We start from the raw sequence: 13,881 nt of genomic DNA on the forward strand, positions 1-13,881 counted from the left end.
CAACCTGTCTTCTTTACTTTAAACTGAGAGGTGGAGAACAAAAAACAAAAAACAAATCGGTCGTACATGGGTTTGAAAGGAAAAGGTATTAAAAAAGGGGGGGGGGGGGGAGGAAATGGACCTTTTAAGAAAATGACCAAAAAAAAAAAAAAAAAAAAAGGAAAGAAAAGCAGAGAAAGATGAGAGAGACAAAGCGTATTGCACCACTGCTGGGTGTTGGAAGAACCAGTGGGGTGGAGGACGTAATCGGACAGGGGTGGGTTGGACAGGCTAGCATTGTGGTAAGGGAGACTGAGTTGCTCTTGCCCCAGAGTAGCTCTGGGCCCTACTATCAGTTCAGATGCAAAGGATATGGAAATAAAACTACAGCATGGCCTTCTTCTGCCCTTGGGGCTGGGCTTGTGGGGCGTGGTGTGCGCTGGAACCCTGGAAAAACGACTCTGGTTTTGGACTTGGTTTTCAGGAGCTCTGCTTATTGCTTGCCAAAGGACAGAGCTTCAAATTCCCTCCCTGCCCCTTGCTTCCCCTATTCAGGCAGGCTCCAGGAAGGCATGGGTCCCATGCTCTCCTACTTGTCCCCAGAAAACGAGGATGTTGGACAGGCCTTAAGAGCGGGGTTGGATGAAGGGGAGAACGCCTGAGTCTGCACCATCCGTGATTGCCTGGCCCTTCGCATTTAAAACCCCCTCCAAACCAAATGCAAAACTCAAGTTCCATCAATCCTTTCACACAGGGTGTAGGACTCAGGTTTTCTGGTTAGCTCTATGATAGCTGAAGTTACAGGCAAATATGGCAGAAACGAAAGAAACCAAAGGAACGACACACTGAGGAACTGATTATGAGGAAAGGAGCCACGATATTTCAGTGAGAAATACTATGGCGATTTGGCGCAATGCTGCTAGATACTGTTGGTTTAAAATGGACCTTTTCATTTCAAAGCTGTACACAAAACCTGGAAGAGAGAGAGGAGATGGAGGGGTGTTAAAGGCCAGGACAAGAGACAGACATTTCTCCTTAAACATCCCTCTGCCCGCCCCTTGCACCAGCCTGACACGGCCAGCTACATGCCCCGAGCGCTCATGCTGCCAATGCCACAAGAGGTTTGAAAGAAAAGGGAAACGTGCACAAGGAGGGGCTGCGCGCCCCATGGAGGTGTGCCCACTGCTCCAGGCAGCTAACGACACACTACCATCTGGACGTGCCGTGTCCTTCCACCAACAGCAGCAGCGGCTCCTGAAAGCTGCCCCTCCACAGAAAGGGGACGAGCTGAACAGACAGGCCTGAGTCACTGTTCAGCTGTTCAGAGCTGCCTCCTGGCAACCCCAGTGCAGAGCCCACTCTCCCCACACATCCCAGTACAGACGGAAGATATTGCTGCATGTGCTTGTTCTTGCACAAATGACCGAGGCCTTCCCTCACCAATGCCAGCGCTCCCACCCAGAGACTACACAAAGCAGAAGAGCCGAGTGGCCACTGAAGGTCACCAACAGCAAGTCTATGAGGGCGGCACTGTCAGCAGTGCAAACGACTGACCTCTGGAAGCTCGGCAATGACATCCTCTATCTGAAACTTCATTCTCAGACCCACAGCTGGGGGGGGGAGGGGGGAAGAGGAGGGCAAGGAGTTGTCTAGGGATATCTAGCCCCTGGTACTGGATATCTACCCTAGAGGCAGAAAAGGGAAGATCTGAACTTACAGAAACAACAGAAAAATACTCACTCCCTCCTCCTGCTACACCCCAGCCTGCTCCATCCCAAAGGGCACCTCCGGGTGCTTGTAGCTCAGGAGGACGTCTGTAATACACGTAGATGGATAACAAGAGGTGTTTAAATGCTGGCTGACATCAGCTAGATTTGGGTGCTCTTGACCTTCCAAACTTTCCCCACAGTCTGCAAGACCAAAGAGTAACATCAGAGTTTGTAGGCGAAAGGGAGAACACTCTCACTGCTACTCGGGACGGCTACCAAGGGCCAAGGAGAGCAAAGTTGATTGGAGCTTCTGGCAGAGGGCTCAGGCAGGGCCTGAGGTGTTGAGTGTGGGTCAGGGCTGGCATGCAGGGTTGTCCCTCGTTTTAACAGAAAGTCATTGCAGTGAGCATGACACGAAACCCTTTGCCGATGTCACATCTACCTAAGAAGCACATCGCGCTCTATGTGCTACAGCCCAGCTGTCTCCCTGCTGCTCAGGGCATACGGGAGAGGAGATGACGACAGACCTTGAGAAGCATGTGTGGAAATTTACCTGGAAAGGACTCCAGCCAGTAGCGTGAGCTTCACAGGAATCCAAGACAAATGTCACTATACAGGGAAGCCACTATGTGCTTAAAACTGCAGCACAACCCAGAATGACAAGCGTCTGTAAGGGCTGCACCAGAAATAACCACACGCTCTGTGGGGAGTTTGGTAACAGTGCTTAGAGTTAATCAGTGCAAGCTTTCAATACACCTCAACTCTGACCTGCAACAACTCCTGATCTTCCAGCCTCCACAGCTCTGCCAATGCAGATCTATTATTCCAGCTCTTGGCCACGCTTAAACAGGGAATGCCAATTGTACCATACTCTACAGGATTACAACATGCCTAGCACACTGCTGGCTCTATGCACAGGAATACCACCAAGGGAAGGGACTCTGGTGCGGACCTATATCTGATAGACGAGGATGGCACAAATCAGCGTCACTTCTGACCCAAGCCAGATTGCAGCAGAATTCAATCATCTCTGCAAGATGCCTTTTCCGCCCCAGGGAAGTCCTTACCCTCGCTCTCCCTGGCATGTAGCTGCTGGCTGGCCATGAGCGATGACTGGCTGAGTACTGCATCAGACATCCGAGCAGAGCTTAGTGCTTTTCCAGCCATTAAACTCATTCCAGGCAAGTTATCCAACTGGACCTGAGGAGACGGCAGAAGGAGACAGAGTCACACCCCAGTGCTCCCCCAGGACCAAAGGAGACATTCACAAGCGCACATTTTCTTCCAGCCACTAGTAAGTTATAAGGAAAGTTACACCAGGCCTGGACTATGACAGAACTGCTTCCTAACCCCAAAGGGCTGATGTAGATGGTACTCAGCGCAGCTGTCCTTGCTCCTCTCTCTCAATGGCTGAGACCACACTGCTAGGTTGTTCACCAATATTGCCTGGCTGGAAGTTTGGTTCTTTCGCAGATTATGAGACACTCTGGGCTGTATTCATCCCTGCTGCAACTCAAATGTTTTCAGCAGAGGCACACTAGGGTGCGCTTGACCCTGCAGGAAAATCTCATATGGACTTGGGTATATGTGGGTAAACTAGGAGATTTCACTTTTGGGTTGGTCTTTGCTAAAAGCACTTGAAATCCTGCCTGGTACACAACGGACATGCCGTTGAGACGTTCCAAAGGCAGAGGGGGAAGCATGTTATCGCATTGCTCTGCACAGCGCTGGATTCCAAGTTAGCCCCACAGGTTTATAAGCCGGTCTGTATTTGGCTAGTGAATGGCCTATTTGCTCAGCCCTAGAATGAACACTTCATAGAAAGTTTTACACGGTCTAGAACGCCTGGCAGCCATGAACCTTCTCAAACCTACATAGGCATCATCGCTGTTCTGTATGGTGTGATGTCTCTGCAAAGTCCTGGGTCTGTGGTGTTCAGTGGAAGCTGGTCTTGCAGAATAACCCAATCCATTATGATTGGGCATCTCCATAGCTTGTCCTGGAGAACTTCTGTCCATACAGTTCCCTACAATGGAGTCTTGGAAGTCAGACAAAAGAGAAAGGGGGTTAGTATAAAGAAGCCAGCGGTTTCCGGAGTGGTACATAACATGGAGTAACTGCCTTAATGAAGAACTCTGGTAGGATCACAGAAGTCAGGGGGGATGAATTAACAATCCATTAGCCTGTGATGACTGTGCAAAAAGGATCAACTGGACATATACTTCTTGTTCCTGACTGAGGAGCACAGATTTGTTTTTCCTTGACTCCAAAGACCCTGGCCGGGCTGCTCTATTGAAGAGGATCTCACGACCGGCTTGATGACCGATCCCAGTCACAGCTAGCAGTCGACCGGAATCACACCACGAGAACTCAGAGGGAAGAATGCACAACTTCTGTCTCAATCAGATACACAATATTTGAGGAGAAAGAAACGTTATCACAATGCCTGGAGACACCCACACAACCTCGCTCCTGTCCAGTACTAAGACGGCCTTTTGCTCCCACTTGTTTGAAGGGGTCAGACGTGCCAAAAAAGAGATGTTTATGATTTCCGTATAATGAAGGTCCCAGAAGGGCCGTTCTGCATAACCTTGGAAAAGGGAGTTACCAAGACACTAAATCTGTATCAGACCACTGCTCCTTGCCCTTTGCAAACATGTTTGTAGGAAATTGAATATCTGTGCAAGTATCCTGCCTGGCAAAGTCCATCCATAACCTGCTGCAGGAGCTGCTGTGTCTGAGGGCAAGGGTTACGTTTCTATCAAGCAAAATCTAATGTTACTAAAGGTCGCATCGGACTCCGAATGAGCGAGGAAACCTGTCCTCGGTCACTTCTGTCACACACTGAGCAGACTGTTCCACTAACCAGCCCTCTCTTTTTTCTCCAGGCAGGCAGAACAAGCCAGCTGCTCTTTACAGCTCTAGGGCCTGATACTCGGTGAAATCATGGGATCAGTGAGGTTGAAAGGGGAGCTTCCACCTGTTAGATCATCAAGAGAATCTGCTGCAAAGGCAGGATACACAATCTCTGCTGGGGACCTACCAGGCATTCAGCTGAATGCGTATCACAGCACCATGACGAGGCCCTGGTTCTGTTTTCCTGCTCTCCAGGCCACCAGGTGTCGGGAATACTCAGGGACAATGTGACCGCTCACGGGTCAGAGGAAAGGACCAAACACAACTCTGGAGCTGCACTGAATAGCTCCTCCATTTCTCCTTGGGCACAAGGACAGCTGCCTCAGGGCTACAGAGGTCCTACCTCCTTGACTGGGAAAAAAGGAGCTGCCTGGTGCAGTGAATGCAGAGGTGCTGCACTGCTTTGGAGAGGCCCTTTCCAAAGTCAATATCAGACATTCAGGGACAAATCCAACCTGGGTGTCACTCTACTGGTGCCTATGGAGTTATTCCAGGGATAGCTGTGGTCTCTTTGCTTTGGCAAGATTTCATGCCTGGCATTTATCGTAAATGATCTATTCACTGTTTCAAGAATGACCCTGTTCCCAGTGAAACTTTTAGCAGAACATCCATTCATTTCAGTGCCATCTGGACTGGGCCCCAAACTGTGCTGCCCCAGGAAACTAACACAATTCAGGCATGTGGGGGGGGACCTGCACCTGTCCTAAGGAAGATACCACATTTTAGCAAAAGCAACAACATGGCCGCCCCATTCCCAGTAGAGAACATCCGTGTCTCACTCTGCAGCCAAACAGCACTTCAGAGTCTGGGATTCCTGCTCAGCAAATGGGTCTAGACTCCAGGTCGCTCTGCATTAACATGTCCTGGCTCGCACGGACGGGGTGTAGGTACAGAATCTGGGTTCAAATCTCCCTCTGCATGAAGAATGGGGTTTGGCAGCCTCTTGTGCCAGCACTCCCTTTGTCCACTGTCCAATCCCATCTAAGTGGCGTTATCTGTGATCAAACCAGCTTCCAACTCAGCTGGCAGAGACAAGTGTTACATGTGGCTCAACTTGACAGTCTATCCGTACTATTCCTCCGCCATGCCAGTGTCCCTAGCCCCTCCAGCGTATGGCCTCCCAGCTCCCTTGCTGGCCCCAGTGTTTTGGGGGGAAAGGAGGGAGTTGAAATGCACTGATCATGCTGCTTTATAATCACAATTACATGGTACTTCACCATGCTGCGGTGTTATGGGAGCAGATTTTGCAATAATACAAGACTGGGTCTTGGCTTTGCCTCCCTCTGCACGGCCACAAGGTTAAGTTCAGTTAAGAGTCTCACTTTCCTGGAAAAACAAAAGAAAACTTGAGTTACCCTGGAAAACCAACTGTTGGAAAGAGGCTGAGAGAAAGAACTGCCACCCACCCACGGCTCCGGCTGCTGTTCAAACTGGGGGAGCGATTGTCTGAGTGGGCAGCTCACAAGAGCCTGCAGCTATCAGCAACCAGCCTCCAAGTGCTGCACAAAGAACATCAGTACAAATCTTGAGTGAGAGGCGCACAGTTAGCAGCCCATGAAACCCAGTAGCCTGCCTCCACTAGGGCAGCCCATACACCTGAGGCTCCAGGGAAGGGAGGAGTTCCTTCCTGAACCTCTTGCTCTATACAAACAGTGCACGGAGCAAGAAAACCATTTAGCATTTGCAGCTGCCACTGCTGTCAGCACTTCTCATGGTCAGGCCCAGGTTACACAGAGGCTGGAAGACTCACATTTGTATCCATGTTTCATTGCAAACCCCAATCTAAATTCTTTCCTTCCCCCACCTGCTGCCTGAGCAGGGTAACGCTCCATGGCGGGAGTCAGTTATCCACATCTGCGTAAGACAGACAGTTTGGTTCCCACTTCCCTGCATGGCTTCAACACAACAGATGTGACACAGCAGTGATCTGACCCTCCCCCACATTAGTGAGTAACCTCCAGAGCTACTAATGGTGTTTGGGGGCTGGAAACCTGGGCTGGGCAGCGTTTTCAAAGCTGCACGGCATCTGGAGCACAACGATGCCCCGTAAGCGAGTCACTGAAATCCAACCACAGCTGGTGGGAGCCTTCATCAGGATTTAGGTGACAGGCAGCAGTAAGTGGTGGCATGCCCCAAAACTCTACGTAACGTCCCAACACACAATCACACTTCTATGGGGCAAGTACGTGGACCAAAACACTCACCAGGCATGCCAGAGAACTGTAACCAGGACCAGCATACTCCTCAGTGTATAGACCGAAGTGCAAGTGACCGGGAAGTGGCTCCTAATCTCTCAAGCATAAATATCTGCTCTATTGTTTCCACAATACATTTTCCTCTTAAGGGAAATTATAATTTAAAAACCATTCAAACAACATTGTCAATGTAACTAGGGGAGCTCAAAGACAAGGCTGACAGTCTAACCTTTGGGGGAGAGGGGGCTGGAAGGGCAGAGAAATCATTCAAGAGAAACCATCACAGAGTGACACTTGTTTGGGTTAAATATCCCCCAGCAGTACTCCCCCAGTCGCTCTTCAGTGCGCATGCACAGAGCTGCTGCTAACATTTGGACTGTTTTGTATGCAACAGAGTGGAAGTGAACTCTTTAGTGCTATTTATATGGAGGTTTTATTTCACTTAATTGTACACAAGTGTGCCTGGGTCGCTTAAATGTTAGCCCAATTGGAGCGGGAAGAGTGTAGGCTAGATTCCAACTGGATTATTAAACACAAGGAGGAAAATAAAGGTCAGGGGAGCTCCACCTTTGAGTATAATGTATTATATTAACACTCCCAACAGCCACATGCGCACTCCTGCCTCTTTCAGAACGGCTTGCACAATTCCTGGTAAATGTTGACTTCTCTTTACTCATTTACAAAGTCTTGCAGTCTAAAGTCCTGCTCTCCTGTGTATCGTGATAGTAGCAGAGCAATTAGTGGGGCACGAGCATGGCTTTTGGCTTGTTTAGTCATTCGCACCATTTTACATGCAGTTTATTTAGCTGTGTCAATAATAAAAATGACCCAGGTCAGTAAAAAACAGGAACTCAGAAAAGAGGAGTTTCCAGAGCCTGCTTGCACTAGGACGGCGCTCTCCTTGCCCAGGGCCAGGCCTGGAAATTGAAGCCCAGCAGAAAAACTGGGGTCTGACAGGGCCAGCGCGCTAGTGATCTAAATCACCCAAGGCACAGCGAACGAAGGCCACTCCTCGCCCTAGTCCTCGCTCTGAAGGATCCCATTCGCCTCACACGCACACCTGCTTGAACACACAACCTGACCAAATACCTGTGGTTATTGTCTCAACGTTAAGCACTGCCTCCTGAGTGGGCAAAGCACCAGTACAGCCAGAGGGTCAAGCGAAAGGTGGTGGCTTCAAATAAGATGCATCTCATTCCTACAGCAGATACAGATCTACCCTGCTCAGGCCTGCCAAGTGGTACTGCTCAGTGCCTTCGCCCCTCTTGAATGGGTGGGCAGGAGATTAATTCTAATTAATTAACACGGGAGGCACAGAACTACAATGCAGGGAGAACAATCATTTAAAGAGACCGCATGTCATGCTGCTCTGTTTCCACAGTCACAGTGGGTGGGGAGACCAGGAAAGGGGAAAGTAGTTTCCACAGGACCAAGCCACTCACTAGGAGCAAGTTTAAGAACCAGTTTTCCTAAATCAGATCATTCAAGCTCGTTCTGGGGCTCCCAGTCAGTGCTCTCTAGTACGGTAGTGGAGGGCGCTGGCCCAGGAAAGGACACCGTGCACTACAGGGTACATTTCATTGACCCATGTAGCACTGCCTGGACTTGGGGGCTGCTGATTAGCGAAGGAGGAACCAGTCACAGTTTTGGGCTGTCGGGATAATTTAACACACACGTATTCCCTTAATTTGGGACACTAGATTTAAAAAAAAAAAAAAACAGATAAACCACCCAACACTTTGCAGCTCATCTCTAAAGGCAAAGCAGGAATCCAGGGTCTTTTTTCATTACCTGCAGGTTATAATCATCAAATTCCAAGTCCTAGAAGTCTGGCAGTGTCCCTTTATTATTTAACAATTCTCCTCCTCGCTGTTTGGTACAAAGTTTGTACGAGTTCACAATTTACTTACAGCCTTAATAGCCAAAAGATTCTAGAAAATTCTGCCCTAAGTTGACTGTCACCGAAACTCCTAGTTCTGTCTGATATACAGAGTCATCTCTGCTTGCACGTGGTGTGTATCTGACATTGGAAGAGGCTGTTTCATGTACACAAGTAGCACTAAGTCTTACCTCTGCTGGGCACCTTATTCCTACTGAATCCGGTAGCTGGCTGATGTCTGTAATGATGCGTCCCCAATTCCTGCCCCTGATTAACAGTTCCTAGCAGAGATTCTGGGTCCCCATGCCCTCCTGCATTTAAAAGCAGGGGGTTCTCATGGCCACCTTTGGTCAATGTATTTGAACTCTTAGTGTCCGGAAAGCTGTCCCTGGCACCCTCACATGCACAGTCCTCCTCCATGCTCTCCGAAGGGATCAGAGCTGGCTGGTGTACATACCCATGTGGTGCCACTGCTGCAGATACCTGCTGGATACAGTCGTGTGCCCTGATTTTTAAGAGATGTTGGGGGCTGTTGTGATGGTACGTGTCAGCATTCTGATAAGGCACAGACAACGACGGACGCTCTGAGAGGTTCTGTCCCATGCTGGTGCTCATATTCCCAGCCTCTCCTTGGCTCATATGCCTGAACAACTCTTGAAATTCTTGCTGCTGCTGTTGCTGCTGCTGCCGCCGCTTGATGAGCTGTGCAAATTCTGCTGGGGGCAGTCGCATGTCCGTGTGCCCCGTGAGCGAGTGCCGGGGGGAAAGCAGTCCCTGGAGGATATGCGGTACCTGCTGGTGTCGGCTGTAATCTGGCGGAGTTGGGGACAGCAGTGCCTGCTGTAGTGCCGATGCCGTGTAGTGCTGCGGCTGCTGCTGATGTGCACTTTGAGGGAAGCTAGGGAACTGGTCAAGTTGAGGGACCTTCAGGGCTTGCTGCGTTGTGGGGAATCCCACCCCTGCTGATGGGCTGTAGTTGCTGGGGGATGCACGGGCCTGATCGGAGAACAGGTGGGGATGTAAGTGCACCTGGTCATAGTTAGCAGGGGGATACCTGTTCATGTTCAAGCTGCAAGGAAGAAACGACAGTCATTGTGTTGCAGCAACCAAGAGTAAACCCATGAATGCAGAGGAGGCTGCCACCACTCAGGCACTCTGCACAACCTCCCAATCAACTCCAACAGGCTGTACATGTTCAGGGTGGTGGCTTGAGCGCCTAGCTGGAGTGGAACAGAGGGGACCCAGGTTTGCCACCCAGCACCTCTTTCTGGGAGAGCTGAAGAGACCCCACACTCCACTCAGACCCTGCAGAAGAGCACATGCCCCAGGTCATCGATGACTCTGCAGGGCCAGGTAAGAAGGAATGTTTCAAGTCTCTGGAGATAGCTGGGGGAGCGTAGATGGAGAAAAGGTGCTGTTAGAGGCAGAGCCCGCCTGTCGGAGCCAGGGCCGGCTCTAGGCACCAGCAAAACAAGCTGGTGCTTGGGGCAGCACATTTTTAGGGGCGGCATGGCCGGCGCCAGAATGCCGCCCCTAAAAATGTGCCCCGCCGCCCTAGCTCACCTCCGCTGCTGCCGCTTGCACGCCGCTGCTCCCCCTCCCTCCCAGGCTTGAGAGCCTGGGAGGGAGGGGGAGATCCTGAGCGGCTGCGGCGCGCGAAACAGCTGAGTCATGCGCCGCTGCTCGCCCTCCCTCCCAGGCTTGAGAGCCTGGGGGGAGGCGGCAGGGCTGGGGATTTGGGGAAGGGGCGGAGCTGAGGCGAGGCCGGGGGTGGGGTAAGAAAAAAACAGGGGGTGGCCGGGGTGGCCAAAATTGTTTCTGCTTGGGATGGCAAAAATCCTAGAGCTGGCCCTGGTCGGAGCTCTTGAAGCTAGTGTAGGCTCCAGCCAAACCAGGCACGAAAGGGAATTAGTAACAGTCTCTGTACTTCTTTATTTCTCCCCTCTTATTAAAGCACAAGACTCTACTTAAGCAGCGACCTGCATTCCTAGAGAGAAAGCTGGCTACCTACCCCGCCTGGCTCAGGAGTTGTGCTGACTTCACACAATCCTCACCCCTTGGCTGTCAGACACCCATGCCACTAACAAAGCCCTGAAGTCGAACGCCATAACGGGACCAGCGCATGGCTGCTGCTGGCAGCGAGAGCTGTGCTCAGGAGACGGGCAGCCAGCCTTGGCACACGGAGCCGTGGTGGCAGAACTCTGACCGGCCCTGGTTCTTTTCTCCTCCCTCCCCGGGTTAGCAGAACAGTTAGAGAACGGCTTACCTGTGTGACTCTGCACTATCAGCACTGAGCTGCTTGGACAGTGGCCTGTGCCCGTACGTGAGAGAGGCCATCAGGTTAGCGCGATGCTGCATTTGGATCTGATTAGCACTCGGGTTGACAGACGTGCCTCGCGGGTGCGGGGACATGCCCTGCCCTGCCACAGCCGCCCCTTGCAGAAGGTTGTTGCTGAGCATATCTCCGGGCTCTTGCACTTGGATGGTGACCGGCTGTGGCTGCGGTTGCTGCGCCATGCCCATGCATGTCAGTGCCACGTTCGGGGGAGGGGAACAGTTACCAGACTGCTGGAAGATCGCACTGTGGGAAGGCATCCCTTGGAACTGGGACTGAGAGGCCGCACCTACGAAGAACAATCCCTTTGAGTAACTGCACTGAGCTGCTGCAAGGCTTGAGAGCACCTTCTGTTTAGCAGATACAGCGTCTGATGCTATCAGGGCCAGAGGTAAGATTTTCAGAACCAAGCTGCCTTTCAGTGGGTGATGAGGCGTGCACCTTTCCTGACTATTCAGAGCTAAAGTTTCATCCTACTACAGCCACAGCTAGAAATACTTGTAAGGTAAAAGAAACAATACCAGTATAAAGTTATTTGCATAATCAAAGAATAATATCCCTCCTCCCCGCCCCCAGAAATGATAAGCAAAGACCTCATGACAGGTAACAACATATTCCAGCTGGCAAGTACCGCAATAATACCAGCCCCTTATGCCAGATGGAGACATCGGCTATCTGCGCCAGGCACTAGAATTTGGAGAAGACATGAACTGTTTTCCCAAGCGCTCTATAAAGCTGTAAGGTTCTGACAAGCGGCCTGCACAATAGGAGGACAGATGGCTTGGTCCACTCAGTGCTTACCATGAGTCTGCAGCATGCTGCTATTCCCAGGAGGGGGGCTGCTATTTGGCTGCCTGAAGAGATGATTATTAGGGTGGTTTGGGGGTGGACTAGATGGCTGAATCCGTAACCTACACAAGAAAATAAGCATCTTCGTAAATTGCTCTTCCTGATAAAGACGCTTGTTCATGTTTTAGAACTGAACCCTAAGTGCTTTTTCAAAAAAACAAACAAACAATATAAAAAACTCCTTTAGAATCTTAAAGGCTTTGCAACATAATTTCTATTTTATCTTCATTAGCTAGCTGGATAAGGGAGTATGGCCCAGTGGTTAGAGCACAAGTCAGGAATCCTGAGTTCTATTCCTGACTCACCATGACCTATGGCAAGGCTCTCCCACTCTGCCTCAGCCTTCCTCATCTGTAAAATGGGATGATATTTGCTAGCCAACAGAGGGACTGGGTGGGAGGGGGAAGGGTCTAAAGAGTGTTGGTAAATGGCTTGGCATTCAAGGTGCTAGAGAAAGTGTTCATACTATTATTGAAACTCATTTGTTTTCAAGTTGGCCAACAAGCAGCAGTTCCATGTCAATTTAAAACAATGTTATGCCATCAGGTTACTTTCAAGGTTCGCTTGGACAGAAATGTTAAGAGCCTGATTGCCAGAGACTTGCTCCTACAGCTCCAGCTGCAGCCTGCACGTGCTTCTAGGAATGAGGCCCAGTTCTCTAAGGTTATATGCTCCCAGCTGGCTCTGGGACAGGCCTGAGTACATCACTGAGTGACAGCCAGCGCCCCCCCCCCCCTGCACTTTACCAAAGCAAACCCCTTTCTTTACCTCTGCAGCTGGTGGGTGAGCAAAGCTGGCTGGTTTTCACATGGAGCTTGCAAGGGTGGAGATGGCTGAGGTGGGCGAATACAATCCTGAGCCAGGCACCAGAAAGAAGGGGAACAAAAAGTATTTGCAATTAGTCAGTTCCATCTCGATTGAGACAGTTTGGACCAATAAATTAATCAACCTGAGACAGAAGTTCTCGCTGTCCTACCAGCTGTGCATGCATTGCTTTTGAAAAGCCTTCCCCCCTGTTCTTCATTACAGCAGGTCGGGCAACCTAACTTGCCACATACACAGAAGTTTTCGTCCCTAGTCCCATGTGGCCATTCAACACCTCTACTGCAGGAAAACCTGGCTAGGATTCAGGGAGCATGGTCCCGGTTCCAGTACCTGAATCTGCTGATGGAGAATTTGATGATGCTGCTCCTGCTGGTACAACATGTGCTGCTGCTGTGTCTTCTCCAGAGTTCTCTCGTCCATATGCCCACCGTACATCTTCTGTAGTTGCTCACACTCCTGTAATGAATTCAATACACCCACAACATGATCTCTTCCTGCACAGCAACCCTGCTGCGCAAAAAAGGCTTTCACTCTGCAGTCTCCAGAGCCAGAGAAAAAGAAGAAACTGCAGGACAGAAATCCTAATCCATGTAGTTAGCAGCATGTGTGCGCATAATACCAGGGTCATCGCAGCTCTCTCATACAGTGGGAAAGAAATAGATGCTCATGGAACTAAACTCATGGGCTATTTAGTCTCCTTACACTGCAATTGCAGGGAGTGCAAGTGAAAAGCATCAGACATGAAAACCCCAAGATTAAATTAGCATCTCGTGCTCCTGCTGTGCTGCACAGGGAAATTCCTCTCTTGGGGCCAAATCCAACTCCAACTGAAATCAACGACAAGACTCCCCCGGAGGTCAAAGAGAGGACTGTGCAATTTATGCCACAGCAGAGCAAAATGGCCTTTCAATGACCGCTATGGCATGCGATGGGACTTCACTGCCATTAAACACTGGTGAAGGCACCAGTGGCTTTTAGCAGCCGTGGCTAAGAGGATTTTCAAGAGTGTTCTTCAGTCTGGTTACTCTGTGCAACACCAGGGATTGTTATTCAAACCAATCAAAAATGCAGGCCAGGCCCAAGAACCAACCATTTCAACTTTGAAATGGGATTCTGGGGACTGGTTTCATTACGTGGAGTCTTGGGAAGAAACTCAATGACAGTTTCTAGGGAGCACAGGTATCAGGGCCCACG

At 50.3% G+C, this 13,881-nt stretch overlaps 1 protein-coding gene across 6 annotated transcripts in view; it reads right to left on the reverse strand.

The window, feature by feature from the left end:
- Window positions 1-13,881, reverse strand: part of SIK3 (SIK family kinase 3) — a gene marked incomplete at its 5' end in the record, with an annotated part of 146,374 nt that overhangs the window by 1,219 nt on the left and 131,274 nt on the right. For 2 of the 6 annotated variants that reach the window (XM_034754708.1, XM_034754704.1), the window contains 9 exon segments: window positions 129-952; window positions 1,720-1,889; window positions 2,756-2,888; window positions 3,563-3,726; window positions 8,870-9,747; window positions 10,945-11,302; window positions 11,815-11,924; window positions 12,631-12,716; window positions 13,018-13,143. In XM_034754708.1, the coding sequence (XP_034610599.1) occupies window positions 1,732-1,889; window positions 2,756-2,888; window positions 3,563-3,726; window positions 8,870-9,747; window positions 10,945-11,302; window positions 11,815-11,924; window positions 12,631-12,716; window positions 13,018-13,143 (2,013 nt within the window). 6 annotated transcript variants of the gene reach the window in all.

This window comes from Trachemys scripta, chromosome 21 (genome assembly GCF_013100865.1).
Source record: "Trachemys scripta elegans isolate TJP31775 chromosome 21, CAS_Tse_1.0, whole genome shotgun sequence".
Classification (NCBI taxonomy): domain Eukaryota; kingdom Metazoa; phylum Chordata; order Testudines; family Emydidae; genus Trachemys; species Trachemys scripta.